The sequence below is a fragment of the Crocodylus porosus genome, unplaced genomic scaffold (assembly GCF_001723895.1).
Source record: "Crocodylus porosus isolate Cpor-Errol unplaced genomic scaffold, CroPor_comp1, whole genome shotgun sequence".
Lineage (NCBI taxonomy): Eukaryota > Metazoa > Chordata > Crocodylia > Crocodylidae > Crocodylus > Crocodylus porosus.
Genome location: NW_017728886.1, coordinates 144,375,980 through 144,392,163, shown reverse-complemented (window position 1 = coordinate 144,392,163; position 16,184 = coordinate 144,375,980). Strand labels below are relative to the sequence as shown.

Sequence of the window (16,184 nt, the reverse complement as noted above, 5' to 3'; positions counted from 1 at the left end):
ACATTAAGAAATTCCCATCATAAAAATCATTCAAGAACTGTTTAAACCTAAGACTGGACAAAAACGGAGGGTTTCTACAAAATTTAAGACTTCTTTAGAAATAGAAACCTTGATACTTTTCCCATCATTAAAAGCCCATAATTAAGGCAGCTAAGTAAATTACAACACAGGTAAAAAAAAAAAGTCTGTTCACAAACTATTTAGAACGCATTTTAGACTGAACATAAGAAAACAATTTATGCCTCAAATTATGCTTACGCATTGCCTTGACTGAGTGCTACTAGTTAGTGGTTAAAAAGCCCAGGATTTAACCTATATTTGGAGGAATGAACCAAATGGTTTACATGATTGCTGGAAACAAGATACATAAATATTCTTCTCAACATAAAAAGTACGTTTCTATTGTCCCCAAATAGCAGGTAGTATTTTCCCCATTCTGCTATAACATTCAAGTTTCACCACCTAAAGCTTGTATACCTCAGCCTCTATTACTTCTAGACTGAACAGCAGAAACTTGGATACAGGTACATCCGTTACGGCTATCCAGTCTTTGAAGTGTTTGGTGGTCTCCTACCTTGAGAGCTGCAGCAGCAAGGACTGTACATGTGAGCTACACCAGCATGAGCCACGGGACTCCTGGGCTTCACACCACCTGTGCCAACCCTGTCTCACATACCATTCGGGCCCCTAGGTCCCCACTTCCAGCTCCCCCAATCATGTGCCTGCTGCACCATGCCATGTGAATACCCTACGCTATGAGCCACTCCATCACCTATGGGTTGTACCACACCACCCATCCCCACCTCCCAGGGTAGGGGCAGGAAGGAGGAACCCAGAGACCCCTGGGTAGAGCTGCAGCCAGAGCAATGAAGCAAGTAGTGACTACATGGGAGCCAAAAGTTAACCTTACGATGGGGCATGCACATCTGTCCACTCTATTTCTGTAGCAGCACAGGTGTCACATCTGCCTATGGCCTGGATTACTCTGTACATTTGGCTTGCAGTGGCCAATTCAGCCATTAAATACCCAATTCTGCTTATGCGATGAAAATGTGATGTAGCACCACCCTATACAGCGACTCAAGTGTATGATATAAGTGTCATTACTTTCATTTCTGTCACTTTTGAAATCCTTACAAGCACAATGTTTCAGCTACTATGAAATGTGAAAATAGCTCCCAGTCACAAATACATGTTTCATGGCAACTGTATCATCCAAGATTATAGCATTTAAGTTGATAATACCATTCAGACAGGCTGAAAGAGGAGAGGGGCTAAAGAGCTGGGACTGTCACTGCAAGGGTGGCTGCACCCCCCAGCTGGCCCCTAGCCTTCCCTTCCTCACTCCCTACACCAAGACACACAGACCACGCTGCAGAAGCAGCAGCCAGGGACCTGAAGTCTCTGAAGCAGGTAACTAGTCCAACACCGGCTCCCCACTCCTTACTCAGCACCCACTGCCTTCTCTGTCCTCTGCAGAACTTCTCCTCCCATTCCCCCTCATACTTTCCACTGGGCATAGATAATGGATTGCTGCCCACCATCACCACTGCTGCCCTGGCCACTCATATGGAGACCCAGACTCAGTCAGGGATAGCAGCAGCAGGTGGATTCTTTTTCCCCTCAGCCTACTCCCAGGAGAACCAGACAGAGAAGGGTAACCCACCCAGCTCGGGTGAGGGGCGAGTAAGGGGAGTACAACTGAGCACTGACAGGAAGCGAGGAAGTGCCACATGAAGTACCACTGAGCACAAAGTGAGGGGGAGGAGACACGGGGGACAGGAACTCTTACCTGCTTCAGGGACTTAAATAAGCTCCCAGCTGCTGCTCAGGCAGTGAGGTCCAGACTCCAGTAAACCCAGGGGTCAAGGGCTGCAAGGAATCAATGTCCCAGAGCTACACTGTGGAAATGGGAGGGTGCAGTTGTGCCACTGCACCCACTTTGGGATTTGCCCCTGAATTCAGGCATGGTATAACGGATGCATCTGATACTACTTTAGAAGCATCAGTTTATACCAGGAGTGCTCAACCCCCACAGCCTGGTTTCTCAAGTACTCAAACCACTGGTCACTTGAACTTTTTTAAATGTTCTGAATTCAAATGTACACATTAGCACAAATGTGAAATTAAAATGTGTTCTCTGGATAATTTCTTCATGAAACATTGAATTAAAAAAAATGTAAACCCAGAAGGAGCTACACACCTGGTCAAGTAAGTTTGTACAGTGCTCTGCGTGCTGTTGGAAGCTGTAGCTTTTTCTTCCCCAGTCTATTACCCCATTCTGTTCAGAGTGCTGTATGCTAAGGCCATCCAAAGAAGAGCATTTTGTACTGCTAGTTGTGCTAAAATTAAATAAAAAAAACTTTTATATTACACAAGATGAAGTTCCAAAAGTTTCTTAAAAGCAAAGCACATACAATTTTAGTTGAATTCTGGGAAGTAAAGGAATTACTACCGTGCTTTTAGGAAAAAAAGGGGGGGAAAAAATCTCTCAATTAGTTTCAACACCAAATGTCAATGAGCAAAAAGTTATGGTCTTGTGCAACACAGATAAGTTAGTTCCATGAAGACAACTAAGTGTTCCTTGAATATAGCTACTTGTTATATAGCTTGACACAACTTAAGGTTGTAGAAGGTAGCTGGTTTCAATACGCATATCCTAATAGCTAATGGTAGTGTTTATAATCATGAAACCTCATGCACTTTAAATCTGGAAAAAATTCTCTACTTTTTAATTGTTCCAATCCATTTTTTTCACATCCACTCTCCCCCATCTTTAAGGACATATTTACTGTGACTACATATGCATTATTTCAGGAATTCACAAAACATTTGGGCACGCTGGACAGGAAACCCCAAACACCACACTTACACTCTACTTCAATGCAGTCACATGGAAGCACTTCCAATCACCTTTCTGGTTGTTCACTATGCTAATTGCTTTTAAGAACACTGAAAATCTGAATTAAGCATTTGGCAGTTACTTCAAGTCTCATAATGCCTTCCACTGAAACTACACATGGCAACAGACAATCTGATACTATGCATGAACATAATGGCCAGCATGCACTGCTCTAACAAGATTTCTTATGGAGTCAATAGGGCATATAGACCTATAACCCATCCTTCAACTGTCACCTACAGATGTGCCCAATTGTTGACTGGAAACAGAGAGAAAAGTAACAGTAAATGGTCTCAAATTCTTGCAACAGTATTTTGCAATGACAATTTGCTTTTAAATGCATTTTAAGTAGTAGTTCCTTTTTACGGGATCATCCTTTTTTGTAGAAGCAGCAGGGAATATCACGTACCCAGTCTTATCCCAGTGAGCAAGCTGTGTGGAGAGAGAATATGCAGGGATGCTGTATAGGTTTCCCTAAAATGTATCACTGTTACACCAGAAAAGACTGTCCAGAATCCAGGAAGTACAGCTTTGTTTGGACAAACACTTAACAGCTTTCTCACTCTTAGATGAGACTATTACTAACAAACCCAAAGGGAGATAGGAACAGAAATTGTGTCCAACTTGCAGACAAAAACGACTTCTCAGCAGGACACTTCTGTCCCTGCAGCAACTAAGCAGGACAAAAGGTCTCCAATGCTGTCCCTCTGCTCCTTTTACAAAGACTAGATTCTGGATGGGAGACCAGAATATTTCTCCTGTCTGGCAGCTTGTAGAGGTACCACTTCCAGTCTATTAAAAAATGCTGACAGTTCTGAGAGATGGACTGTGCCATGTGGTGAATGCTATCACACTTTACTATCCCAGCAAGTGGGATAAAGAAAGGAACACTTTTCCAGTTACAGAAATGGGGGCCAGGGTTACATAAAGCAAGGCTTCAATCCTGATCCATTATACCAATAGGCATAAAGCCTGATGTGGAGTCTGAGGCTGCTGGCAGACATTAGTACGACTGCATGATTTGGATCATCATGCCAGATGTACAATTTTTGGGGATTAGGATTTGAGGAACTGTATGCCCAATCATGCAACTCTTGGAGCACACAGCCAGGGACAGCCAGTGGACTCATACCAGGCAGGAACACAAAGCTGTATGTTGCAAGGCAGATGGAAACCCCAGGTCCAGGACTTAGCAGGGAGCAGCCTCAAGTCCTGGTCTGAAAACTGGGGCTGCCAAAAAGACACCTCTCCCCTGCCCAACCACTTATAACATTCTGTGAATCTCCAGGGAGCTGCTAGTTTTTGAGATAATCCCAGAGATCGCTGCAATCAGCCAGCTTCTGAGAAGCTCACTCAAGACTTAAATACCCAAGAACAGTAACTTATAGCCTGGAGGCTGGATTTGTCCCTGGAAGTGATGGGGTCCAACCCACAGCACAGGGGAAGAGCAGCACAGCTCAGCCCAGTTTGTGTCCTCTCCCTTGTGCTAAGCCACCAACTCCCTCTGCAGACCTTACTGCTCTCCCTACAGCAGAGGGCGCTTTGGTAAGCAGCACTTCTCCCCTGGGAGATGCTTTATATCAGAGGAAGCTCTCTTCCTCTCTCCCTATCTTTACCCCTCTGCCCTGCAACTGAAGAAGTGTGTGGCTGGTGGTGGCAGCCACGCCACAAGGACTCAGCCCACCACTCTAAAAGGTTGCCAACGCTTGCCCAAAAACATGGATCTTTGGGAAAGAAAGGTAGAGGTTATCCAGCCTACATGTTAAGCAAGTGAATGTTCTGCAACATTAAGTATTTTCCAGAAAAGACTTCAACCAGATCTCACTTCCTCTTACACATATATTTTTAATATTTATGAAAATTAAAAAACTTTAATTCAAAACACCACATGCCTACTCAGTTAAAAGTAATTTAGGTTTTAAAAACAAACATTGTGCATTCATTTCAAAGATTCAATACCTACCTGGCAACAGGACTTTTCCCATTAAGTTTCTTATGAACCGCTGCATGCTGCATGACATCTGGAAAGAAAAAAAAACAAACCACACAAATAAACAGTTCTGATAGCAACAGTTGCACTTATTATAGTTTACAGTCTGCTCCAGTAAAGATTTTAAACCAGTTCATTAAGTTATTTGTTATGACTGAAGCATGACAAATAGCACAATGAAGGCCACAGGCCCGAATCTTGAAATGGATCCTTGCCAGTGCTGTAGACGCTTATGATCATCTAGGTGACCAGACCATTTGGGCTCTGCATAGCTGCACAATTAACTGACATCAATGAAGTGATAGGATTGGAACACTCAGTTTTATTGTTTTGGAAAAACACAATACAGACAGCAACCTATACATTTCTCAAGCAGTGGTATTTGGGAAAATTGGCTGGCACGTCATGCTCAAAGCATGGCGAACCAATGGCTCAATGTTTAGTTGGCAGCCAGCATCAAGTAGTGTGTCCCAGGGTCTTCCCTGGGGCAGTTTTTATTCAATATTTTCATCAATGATCTGGAAGGTGGAATGGAGTGCACTCTCAGCAAGTTTCTGATGACACCAGACCAGGGAGAGTAGTAGATACACTGGAGAGCAGGACTAGGATTCAGAGACTGAACTCAACAAATCGGAGGTCTGGACCAAAATAAATCTCATAAGGTTCAATAAGCAGAAATGCAAAGTCCTGCACTTAGACAAATCAATCCCATGCACTGGTACAGACTGGGGACCAACTGGCTAAGCAGCAGCTCTGGAGAAATGGACCTGGGGATTATAGTGGACAATAGGCTGAATACGACCCCATAGTGCGTCCTTGTTGTCAAGAAGGCTAATGGCATACTGGGATGCATTAGTAGGAGTGTTGCCAGCAGATAGAGAGAAGGGATTCTTCCCCTCTATTTTGCACTGGTGAGTCCACATCTGGAGTATCGTGCTTCATTTTCGGCCCCCCCTTACAGAAAGGATGCAGACAAATTGAAGAAAGTCCAGTGGAGGGCAATGAAGATGGTAATGGGGCTGAGGCACATGACTCCTGAAGAGAAGCTGAAGGAGCTGGGATTATTTACTTTAGACAAAAAATTGGGGAGCGGGAAGAGGACATAGGGGAACTAAAATAGTACAGGACAGATTGGAGAATATGGAGCAGAAGGGGGACTCCAAAGAGAATGGAACTAGATTGTTCTCAGTGGTGGCAGGTGACAGAAGCAGCAGCAATGGTCTTAAGTTGCAGCAAAAGAAGTTTAGGTTAGATATTAGGCAAAATTGTCTAATCAGGAGGGTAGTGAAGCACTGGAACAGGCTACCCAAGAGGTTGCAGAATCTCCATCCATGGAGTTTTGTTCTTTTTTTTTTTTTTAAGGCCCAGGTAGACAAAGCCTTGGCTGGGATGATATAGTTGGGGATGGTCCTGCTTTGACCAGGGGGCTGGACTAGATCATAGTTTCACAGTTGGTAGGGTCAGAAGGGACCTGAGCAGATCATCAAGTCCGACCCCCTGCCATGGCAGGAAAGAGTACTGGGGTCAAACAACACCAGCAAGGTGTTCATCTAGCCTCCTCTTAAAGACCCCCAGGGAAGACGCCAGCACCACTTCTCTTGGAAGTTGGTTCCAGATCCTAGCCACCCTGACAGTGAAGTAGCGCCTCCTGATGTCTAGTCTGAATCTACACCTCTGCCAGCTTGTGATCATTACTTCTAGTCACTCCTGGTAGTGCTCGGGGGAACAGGGACTCTCCCAATGCCTAATGGTCCCCTCTGACTAGTTTGCAAACAGCCACTAGATCCCCCTTCAGCCTTCTCTTGTGGAGGCTGAACAGGTTCAGGTCCCATAGCCTCTCCACATAGGGCCTGCCCTGCTGCCCCCTGATCATGCAAGTGGCCCTCCTCTGGACCCTCTCCAGGTTGTCCACATCCCTTCTGAAGTGCGGTGCCCAGAACTGGATGCAGTACTCCAGCTGCAGCCTGACCAGTGCCGTACAGAGGGGGAGGATCACCTCCTTGGACCTGCTTGAGATGCATCTGTGGATGCATGACAAGGTGAGGTTGGCCTTCCTGACCATGTCCCCACACTGCCGGCCCATGTTCATTTTGGCATCAATGATGATTCCAAGATCCTTTTCTACATCTGCATTTCTTAACCTGGGGGTCATGACCCAAAAGTGGATTGCCAAAATGTACGGAAAGGTTTCAAACAAACTTCAAAAACCGATTCTCCTTTGAAGGAGATAAACATGGGAAACCATAGCTATTCCTGGCAGAGTTCCAGACTGCAAGGGGCTGCCCAGGGCCCTTCATGCCCCACACACACCACTCTGCCCCATATACTGCGGGGCTAGGGCCTGGGGGCAGCGGGTCAGGACTGGCCAATGGTTACAAATAGATCCTGGTACAAAAAGAAGTTGAGAACCCCTGGACTAGCTGATCCCCTGAGATTCATTCCAAACCTAGTTTCCTATTATTCTATTTGATCCATTGGAGTAAAGCAGGGAAAAATAATAAATCAATTAAAAAAGAGAAACACTGTACAAGTTTCAAAGTGCTAGACTTCTCAAGGAGTCCAAGTAAGTCTACCGCAAGTTCTTAACCGCTGAATAAGAAGCCTCTTGCACTGATAATGCACTTCCAACCTCTAATTAATTCAACATAAACAAAAATTAGAAGCATCTGGTGTGGAAAAAACTACACAGGTTTTATTATACTTAAATGATGAGTTTCTTGAGGCAGTGGTCTTCAGTTGCACAATTATTACACATTTATATCTAGGGATCTACCTAAAGCATGCAGGGGCAAAGTAAAAATCACAAGCTGCCTAGCACCATTTTCATAGTCTTTTTGCAGCGAGCACCTCCTCCCTGGCAACCCAGCCCCTTACTGCTAATTGGCCCAGAGGGCCGTCTTCCATGTGGCTCCGCTTCGCACCACTGATTGGCATAGAGGGCTGCCCTTCATGTAGAACCACCCCTCACCTCCGACTGACACAGAAGGGCAGGGCTGCATAAAAGACTGTCCTGTCAGCCAAACAACAGCAGAGGGAGTATGGGGCAGCTGATATCATGGTTGCTTCCCTTCATGCCAGCAGGTTCCCCTCCACCCCTCCTGGCAGGCTGCAAGGCCAGACCACAGCAGCTGTTAGCTCCCACTGGGGAGCCAGCATTTTATTTTTAGTAAGATTCCCTCTTCCTCCCCCCAGCAATTCTGTGCAGAACTGTGGGGAACACAAGTTTTTGTGGCAAATCGCTGAAACTGCCCTTTTGACGGTTTCTGCAAAAATCATGAAACTGCAAACTGAATAGATCCCCATTTATACCCTGTCAAAAAAAGTAGTGTTATTGTTCCTACTGATGCTGATCATAGTCCTAAGTATCTTTTGACTCTAGTAGTCTGAAGTGTAGAGTGCAACTTCAGGATCAAGGAAAGAGTATTACACTATGAAAATTTTCAAATAAGATAGCGAAGTTTTGCACGTAGAAGTGATAACCAAACAGAGCGCAACACATCTTGCAGCACTGAGCTCAGCTTGTAACTTGTTCATAGAAAACAAGAAGAGACACAAAGGAGTCACAAGAACCATAGTGTCCATAATAAAACCAATTATTCTTAGTTTCTCAACCTTGCTATAACCCTTCATTTTCAGGCACTCTAGAAAAACATGCAAGAGCCCTATGAAATTAATAAAAGCATCCAGTAACACATTTACTAAAACACTGTTTATACATATGCTTGGCAGGATTCTATTCTTATTGATAAATATTGACAAACATTGATTTCACTGCACACTCAGACTAACAAAAAATACTTCCATTGTTAATAATCAAAAAGGGATATAAGAAAAGTGATGGCTGATGGAGTGTGACATGACAGAAGGGAGCAGTCCCTACAGAATCATGCTGAATGTAGTTTTAGACTGCAACTCACGGAAGTCCCAGGGGACTGGGAACAAAGGGAGAAGAAATGACAAAGCGGACAGTGGAGCTACAGGCAAGCAGAGCTGGGACTGAGGATAGCTCTGCTGATCAGCTGGCAGCAGTCCTACAGTAGTGGTGTTTGTCATTAATAAAGTATGTGCCTCCCACACTCCTAATTTCATGCAATCCTGAAATTTTAAATCTATAAAAGAAACAACCACCACAATAAATGCTTAAAAAGTAATCAATACTATCTGTTGAAATTATTAAAAATAAAAATTGAATTCTGCCAAGCCTATTTATATGGAAGTTTTTATGCTCCAAATGAGCAAAGAGATTTGGAGAGTTAGTTGACTACATCACCATTTCCAAAATGAAGCCTAGTAAAATTTCTCATAGAAGAACCCCCTTTGCACAAATACCTTCCTCCTGACTGGAAGCCTCTGAACTGTCCTCCTTGAAGTGTTCTGACATCTTAGTGGTTTTCAAAGAAGGCTGTAAATTACCTGCAAAGTGAGACTTATGTAATAACTTTCTAAAAAATTGCAGTAGCCAACTTAAGGGGGAAAAAAAAGGCAGTTCTGCAAAGCTGAAACTACTGTAAGGGAAGAACAAGCAAATGCTATTATCTTGTGGTTACATGCTTGCCCCTTCAATGCACTACCACACGGCATAGACAGACAAAATAGAAATTCTGAAATAAAACTGCCAATGGTGTGCATCAATCTGCTCTTATAGCAGTGTAAGGAAAGCAAAACAGCTGTTTTAATGCCAAATGAAACAGGTTAAAATTACGAGAGTTTTGCTCCACTTATCTAGATGCTCAAGTAGCGATACATAACATTTCAAACAGAGAAGCTGATGCACACTTGTGTGTGCAAAATACTCCCTTTTCGAAACAGATTTCAAGTTACATCTGATCAAATTAGCCTAAAACAGCAGGTACAGCTTCTACAAATACATTTCTACAAATGCAGGTACAGCTTTCTACAGATATCAAAAAACAAGAACCATACTATAAGTTTATATATAAACTACTGCACATACCAAATATTTGTGTAGTTAGGTAATTAAAAAAATGGAACAAGGTGCATATCAAGTTGTCAAATCTCTCCAGATGTGGCGTATAGTTAGGGAAGGTGTGCACAGACATGTCATTTTAAAATCATGATAAAACTCTGGGGAAATTCTCAAGTTGACTTTGGTGAAGCTATCCTTGAAAACTTGCCAGACTGAAAGGCTTTATAGTCTTTTCACAATGGAAATGGTAGATCATTTTAAGTACAGGTAAACACAGCTACAGGTGTTACTGATGTTCCACTACAAGCCCTCACCTTCAAGAACTACTAAAACTGCCAAACCACCCATTTTTTTTGTTTCTGCAAAAGAGGGCTGGGGTGGAAGGAGAAAGGTTTGGGTAGAAAGGGGGAATAAGAGGAACTTCTTTCCCAATATTCAAGCGTAGGAATTTTCTGTGTTTTAAACAAAACACTTCTCTGCCTGAAAAGGACTTTGTTCCAGTAGCATCTGCTCTGGGTTCAGTACAGTTTCCTGTCAGTTATAAGATCATCCAGAATTGGCCCAATCACACACCCCTGAAAACTGCTGTTTGCACCTTCTTGGGAGCCTGAGAATACTAGAAGAAATCTTGTGGTCAACACAGTCAGTACTGGGTGTGCTCAGCTCCGAAAACTATGATAGGAATGTTTATGTGAGCACATGGATAGGTGAACGTGCTGTAAGTTCCTCAAGGTAACTTACTCCTGTACCAATGACCTGAGCAGTTGCCCTGGCAAGGCATTTTATGCCAGATATTTATCTATTTGGATCCCAAACTGACTCTAGACAAGATCCAATATCCTTTAGAGACAAATTTGCCCCAGGTTAACATGATGTACAACTAATGCAAATCCTGCTTTAAGCACTGAAGCATTCAACAAAATATCATATCTATGAAGGAATTGATTATCTTCATTCTCCTCTTAAATTGTTCCACATCTGTGACTATGACAGATGCTCCCTGAACAAAGTAAAGTAACAAGACAGTGATACACTGATTACTACTCTCCTTTAAAATGCCTGTAAAGGACATACTGCTTTCCCCGATGAGGTCTTGCAGGCCATTACTCAAGCTCTACAAGTGCAGGCCAAGGTCAAAAACCTATGTTTTCACTATTGGTAGCATACTAGTATGGTGGGTGAAAGTTTTCCCTCAAATAAAAGATATTCAATTTCATGATTTATGAAAGCCGAACTAATACTTTCAATTCAGCTTTGTATACTTCCACCACTCCTGTCATTGGAAAGGGAACCATACTATGAACAGCCAAGACAATTTTATATATAAAAGAACAAAGCTGCCAATTGGTAGGCATACACAAGTTCAGAACAATCAAAAAAATGAAAATAATATCCTGCAGCCTCTCTCTTCATTCAGTCAGAATTTGGCTAGCCTTAAGGGGAAATGATGACCACAAGAATAAGAATGCAAAATACAGAATAATAAAAAACAACTGGGGTAGCAGAATAAATCTTATAACACATTCATATTATACAAAATAATAATTTTTAAACATTTCTTACCATGAGTGTGCAAAGATTCTGATGAAACTGACTGGAAGAAATTGTACACTTTCTGACTCCGCAGAAAAGCTTGAGACGTATTTGAAAATAGCTGCCTAAAGGGGAAGTTACAATTTGTTACGAAATAAATCAGTATCTTCCTGTGAAGGATTTAAAGTAGCACCACAAAAATACTTTTAATAAATTAAGTTGACTTCTAAACATTTAATTTTGCATAGTAAGCACAGACAATATAAAATAAAAAAAGCAACTGTTTTCTTGTTCATTTGAGGCTAGAACAGCATTGTTTTGGTAAAGTTTGCAAAGGCATAATCCCGTCAAAGCCAACATATACACTGCAATTTTGGACACTAAGATGTTCAAACACTATTAAAAATATTCTGAATAGTCTTCACTGAGCCAACATTATCTGGAACTTTTTAGTTGTCTGAATTAACTAGAGGTGCACTGATACACTGGCCTGATATTGGATTGGCAACAATATAAAGAAAATTGATTGAATCAGGAAAAAAAAAAAAATCAGCCTGATGTGGCCGATAATTTGGCCAATAAATGCCCATGCACTCATGCAGCAAGGAGCACAGCCCAGCAGCATGGAGAGCTGAGGGCAGCTGGTAAGTCTGTTGTGGGGGAAGGGGGAGGGGCAGATCAAGGTCTCCTGCAGTGAGGAAGGCAGTGGGGCTGGGATGGCTCCTGCTATTGCACACACCTGGGGAGGCACAGGGGAAGATGGTGGTGGTGGTACATGTGTGCCCTCGGATCTGCACAGGGTGGGGCAGGGCAGACTGCAGCTATGGGCTGGGGCAGCACCCAATTTCCTGGCAGGGGCTGGGCCAGGCTGCGTTCAGGGCAGGTGGCAATGGAAGGGGGCTGCAGCCACCCCAAATCTTGCTGTAGCCCCCTCCCATGCCTCCTCCCAGCACTGCCACCTGTCCCGAGCACAGCCTGACTCAGCCCCCTCCGGGAAGAGCCTGGTACAACCCCAGCCCACACCTGCAGCCCGCCTTGTTCTACCTGGCACAGATGTGGGGGCACACACCTCACCCCCTTCCTGTGCTCCCCAGATGAGCCCCCGATCCGTTACATGCCCCACCTGAACCTGGCTGGGCGGTGCCTGCCCCAGCCCCTGCCACACTCCCTTCCTCACCATGGGGGATGCCCCCCATATCCCTTCCACCACAGACTTACCAACTACATGCAACTGTATCAAAAATCAGATCATACTGGGCCCTAAAATCTCTACCAGTGTACCCTAGAATTAACCTATGATATGGTGACGGATCTTGGACTATATCTCCAAAGCTTTACATTAACTGTTTAGAAGAGAAAAGAGAAAACTATTACTACCAAAGCACTGCATCCACTTGTTAATCAAAGTCAATGCATTTTGTTACAATTTAATTTTGTCAACAGAAGTTAGTCCTCTTTTAACCATGTTTGTCTTCCAATAAAAGTGTAAATTTAAGAAGTCTGGGGCAATGAAAGCGTACTGTTAAGACAAGCTTGAGAAAGGACACCCTCAGGGATGTAAAAACAAAACTACAACTAAAACATAACCTTGTAACAGTGGCATGGCATCTAAGACAGCTGATATGTGGGTATCTTAATTGCACTGTAAAATACTGTAAAATGCTTGGATTTCTTTAAAGCAACACTTTCACCAAACAGCTTTGCAGCTGTTCTGAAACCACACATCACAACTTCCATTACTTTAAACCTCAGACTGGTCACGTACTTTCCAACCATACCTCCATTTTAAACTGCCTGCGTCTTAAGGCTGTTGAAGTCTATCACAATTACAAATTGAGAGCTGCCACTGGTTTTCTGAACGCTTTGGCCAACATAATTCAAGGACATTGAGCACATTTTTTAGCAAATATGCTAAGCAACAAAGAAAATCACCCAGCCCTAATTAAAATCAACTTGGTTTATCTGGGACCAAAATGCACTCTATGACACTATGAATATGGAATTTCATAGCCTCGTTATTCTTGTCCACTCATTCCCAAGAAACAGGAGAAAACAGAAAGATAACAGATGAAATGGGATGAAAGTGAAATGCAAAAAATGACTGAATTTGGACAGAGGAGGAATACACCTCTGACTTAAAATAAAAATTAATTAGCAAGGGAGAGAAAAGAAAAATCCAGACAGAACAAGCTATGACCTTTGGAACGTAAACATACTTAACTGTACTTTCTTGTAACGATGTGCGTCTTAATGTATTTCACTGAGGAAGGCCTTATTCATATAGTGCCCATTAATTAAATTTGACTTTAGTTCTCCTAAAAATAGTTTAACATGCCTTCTATAATCCTTACCTTACTATGGGCTCCAGATCTGCATGTCGCCTTTCTTCTCTCTTCTGAAAACCCTGATTTAGTGCCCGTAAAATAGTCTTATCAAACGCTTCAGAAGACAGCTCCTTTGGAAGCTGGTAAAAGGGTTCAAAATACAAAACTATGTGTTTTCATATGAAAAATCTTATCACTATAAAAGTTCTTTATACATGCTATTGCTATATAATAAGCTATTCAGATCCACTACTGTTCCCATTCTAGACAATAGTCAGGATACAAATGTAAAGACTGCAAAGTACAGTATTTTCAAAAGTAAAGGTTGAGTTAACTACCACCACTGAGTTTCATTAAAGGGCCAGTATTTGAGGCACAGAGGATGAAATGCACAACACAGGACCACAGGTAATTTTTACAGCCAATTTCAGTTTCTTGTGTACATAAGTCTTCCCAATTGAAATAGGAGGGGAAAAAACTTTTAAACAGTAAATTTGCAAAATAAATAGAAGGACTTGCAGGCTAAGAATATACAATTTTCAGTGAATTAAGTAAGACAGGTTGCCCTAAAAGTGTGTGTGTGGTTGGGGGTGGGAAGGAAGGGCGGGAAAACTAAGGCAGCAGCACTTACAGTTAACTGTGCACTGCTGCCCAGTGGCAGCATGCCCCTTAGATTTGCTACCTCACTGAAGTTATTTTTGTTGCTAACCATGGCATTTACTTCAACAATAAAACTTGCAACATTTTAGAGCTGTGAATGGCTTATGTACAGTATTAATACATTCAAGACAATGTTACAGCTTGGGAGAGACATACTCCTCTGCATTAATCACCATTTCAATACTATGAAATATATAGCTTTAAGTTGTTCCTCCATATTATTCAAGATTCTTTGAAATACCCGAGATTCTGATTTGAGGTATTTCTCTATCAATGAGGATACAGCTTTATTTTCATTTAAATGTTAGATACTTTTCCCTTTTAGTTATCACATAACACACTGTCCAAAGTTTAACTGAACAATGGTAATGCAAGTTTTAATCTCTAGTATACCTTTAGATCAATGGGACTACTGAAATCACAGATGTGGCTGTCGGCAGGTTCCTTCTGCAACTTTGCAAGGAACTGAATCCAGAATGCTACCTGGACACGACTTAGCAATTCACTGGCAATGAATTAAGTAATTCTTAAACTGAAGAGCAGTTTAATACAAGGTGGAAAACTGATCAAATTGCTCAAGGGCAGCCTTTAGAACTGAATTAGGATTTCTAAATAGATTTGGTGCAAGCAGGTCACCACAGTACCAAAAGAGTAGTGGGGTGTAAAAGCCATCTGGAGAGGCAAGTTTTCCAAATAGTATCTTTTTAAAGTTAGCCCCTTAATTTCAATATATACTGTCAAGTATGTTGCATGAATCCAGACTTTTAATGGTTTGATCTTAAGATGAGATACCAGATGGAATGAAATGTCCGAGTAGGCCTGGTTAGGCTTCTCAGCACACCAGAAATGACTAAGGGTCCAAGGAAGGTCTTGCAGAACCCTTCAAAGCACTCATGGATCCAGAAGTCTTCCATCAAAAATTTCAGCTAACTACCTTTTCTCTCTCAAATCACCTACAACACTACAAAACGTATCAAGATGATGACCCTCACCCAAATGGAACAAAGACTGTTCTCCGATTCCTGCAATTAAGATGAAAGATCTACAATCCCCTTCTAAGTTTTAACATAACGGCTAACATTTTACTGTACTAAAGTTAACTTTTATACATACTTTTAATAAGAATTCTTGCAGCTCCTGGTGTGTTTTCGTTACACATGTTACAGAAAGATCAGACCAGGTTACCTGATGAGAAAATGAAGAAAAAGAAAGTTAGACAGTATTACCTCTTTTCATGCATCCTACGATTAGTTAAGTTTAAATATATGTGCAGTGAAGTCCACGTTCCATGCGTGAACACTCATGAACAGTTCAGCATCAATTCCTCTTTTGTAAAATAGAAATAGTGAGGAACACCCTTTTGAGGAAATCCATTCACTTTGGGTACCAACTTATACACAACCTGAAGTTCATTTCTTGAGGAAATAAAATCTTTATCTGAGCTGCCTCAATTCAAGAGTGGCCAACTGTACTAGAGTGGTGCGCTGTAACAGGGCCTGCCCCTGTCACTGTGGGGAGGAGAGTGCCCAAACCGCTGCCAGCCCAGGAGGGCTCCCTACCCACTACAAAAAGGACACCAGCATGGCCAGCATAGCTGCATTAGACAGCCCCAGATGGGGCAACACTCCCAGCTCTGGGCAACTGGGGGCTCATCTGCCTAACCAGGCAGAAGGGCCTGAACCTGCAGGGAGAGAAAAGCACCTAGGAGAGGCTGCCCAGGGCTGACAAGGAACAGGCAGGGAGGCTTCCCCTTGACTGACAGGAATCCCGCAGGGCAGCCTGTGCCCAGACCTGATTGCTAGGGGGACACACAGGACCCGCCATGTGGACAACAGATGGTGGGGACCG

The 16,184-nt window shown here is 42.7% G+C and overlaps 1 protein-coding gene across 2 annotated transcripts in view; it reads right to left on the bottom strand.

The window, feature by feature from the left end:
- Positions 1–16,184, bottom strand: part of ZCCHC2 (zinc finger CCHC-type containing 2) — a 45,973-nt gene that overhangs the window by 12,081 nt on the left and 17,708 nt on the right. Inside the window, exons 4-9 of one of the 2 annotated variants that reach the window (XM_019542209.1) lie at positions 15,450–15,521; positions 13,704–13,816; positions 11,383–11,477; positions 9,222–9,305; positions 4,866–4,923; positions 2,204–2,342 (exon numbers count right to left, since the gene is read on the bottom strand). In XM_019542209.1, coding sequence (XP_019397754.1) covers positions 2,204–2,342; positions 4,866–4,923; positions 9,222–9,305; positions 11,383–11,477; positions 13,704–13,816; positions 15,450–15,521 — 561 coding nt within the window. The remainder of the gene's footprint in view (positions 1–2,203; positions 2,343–4,865; positions 4,924–9,221; positions 9,306–11,382; positions 11,478–13,703; positions 13,817–15,449; positions 15,522–16,184) is intronic. The other variant, XM_019542217.1, reaches the window with a different exon arrangement.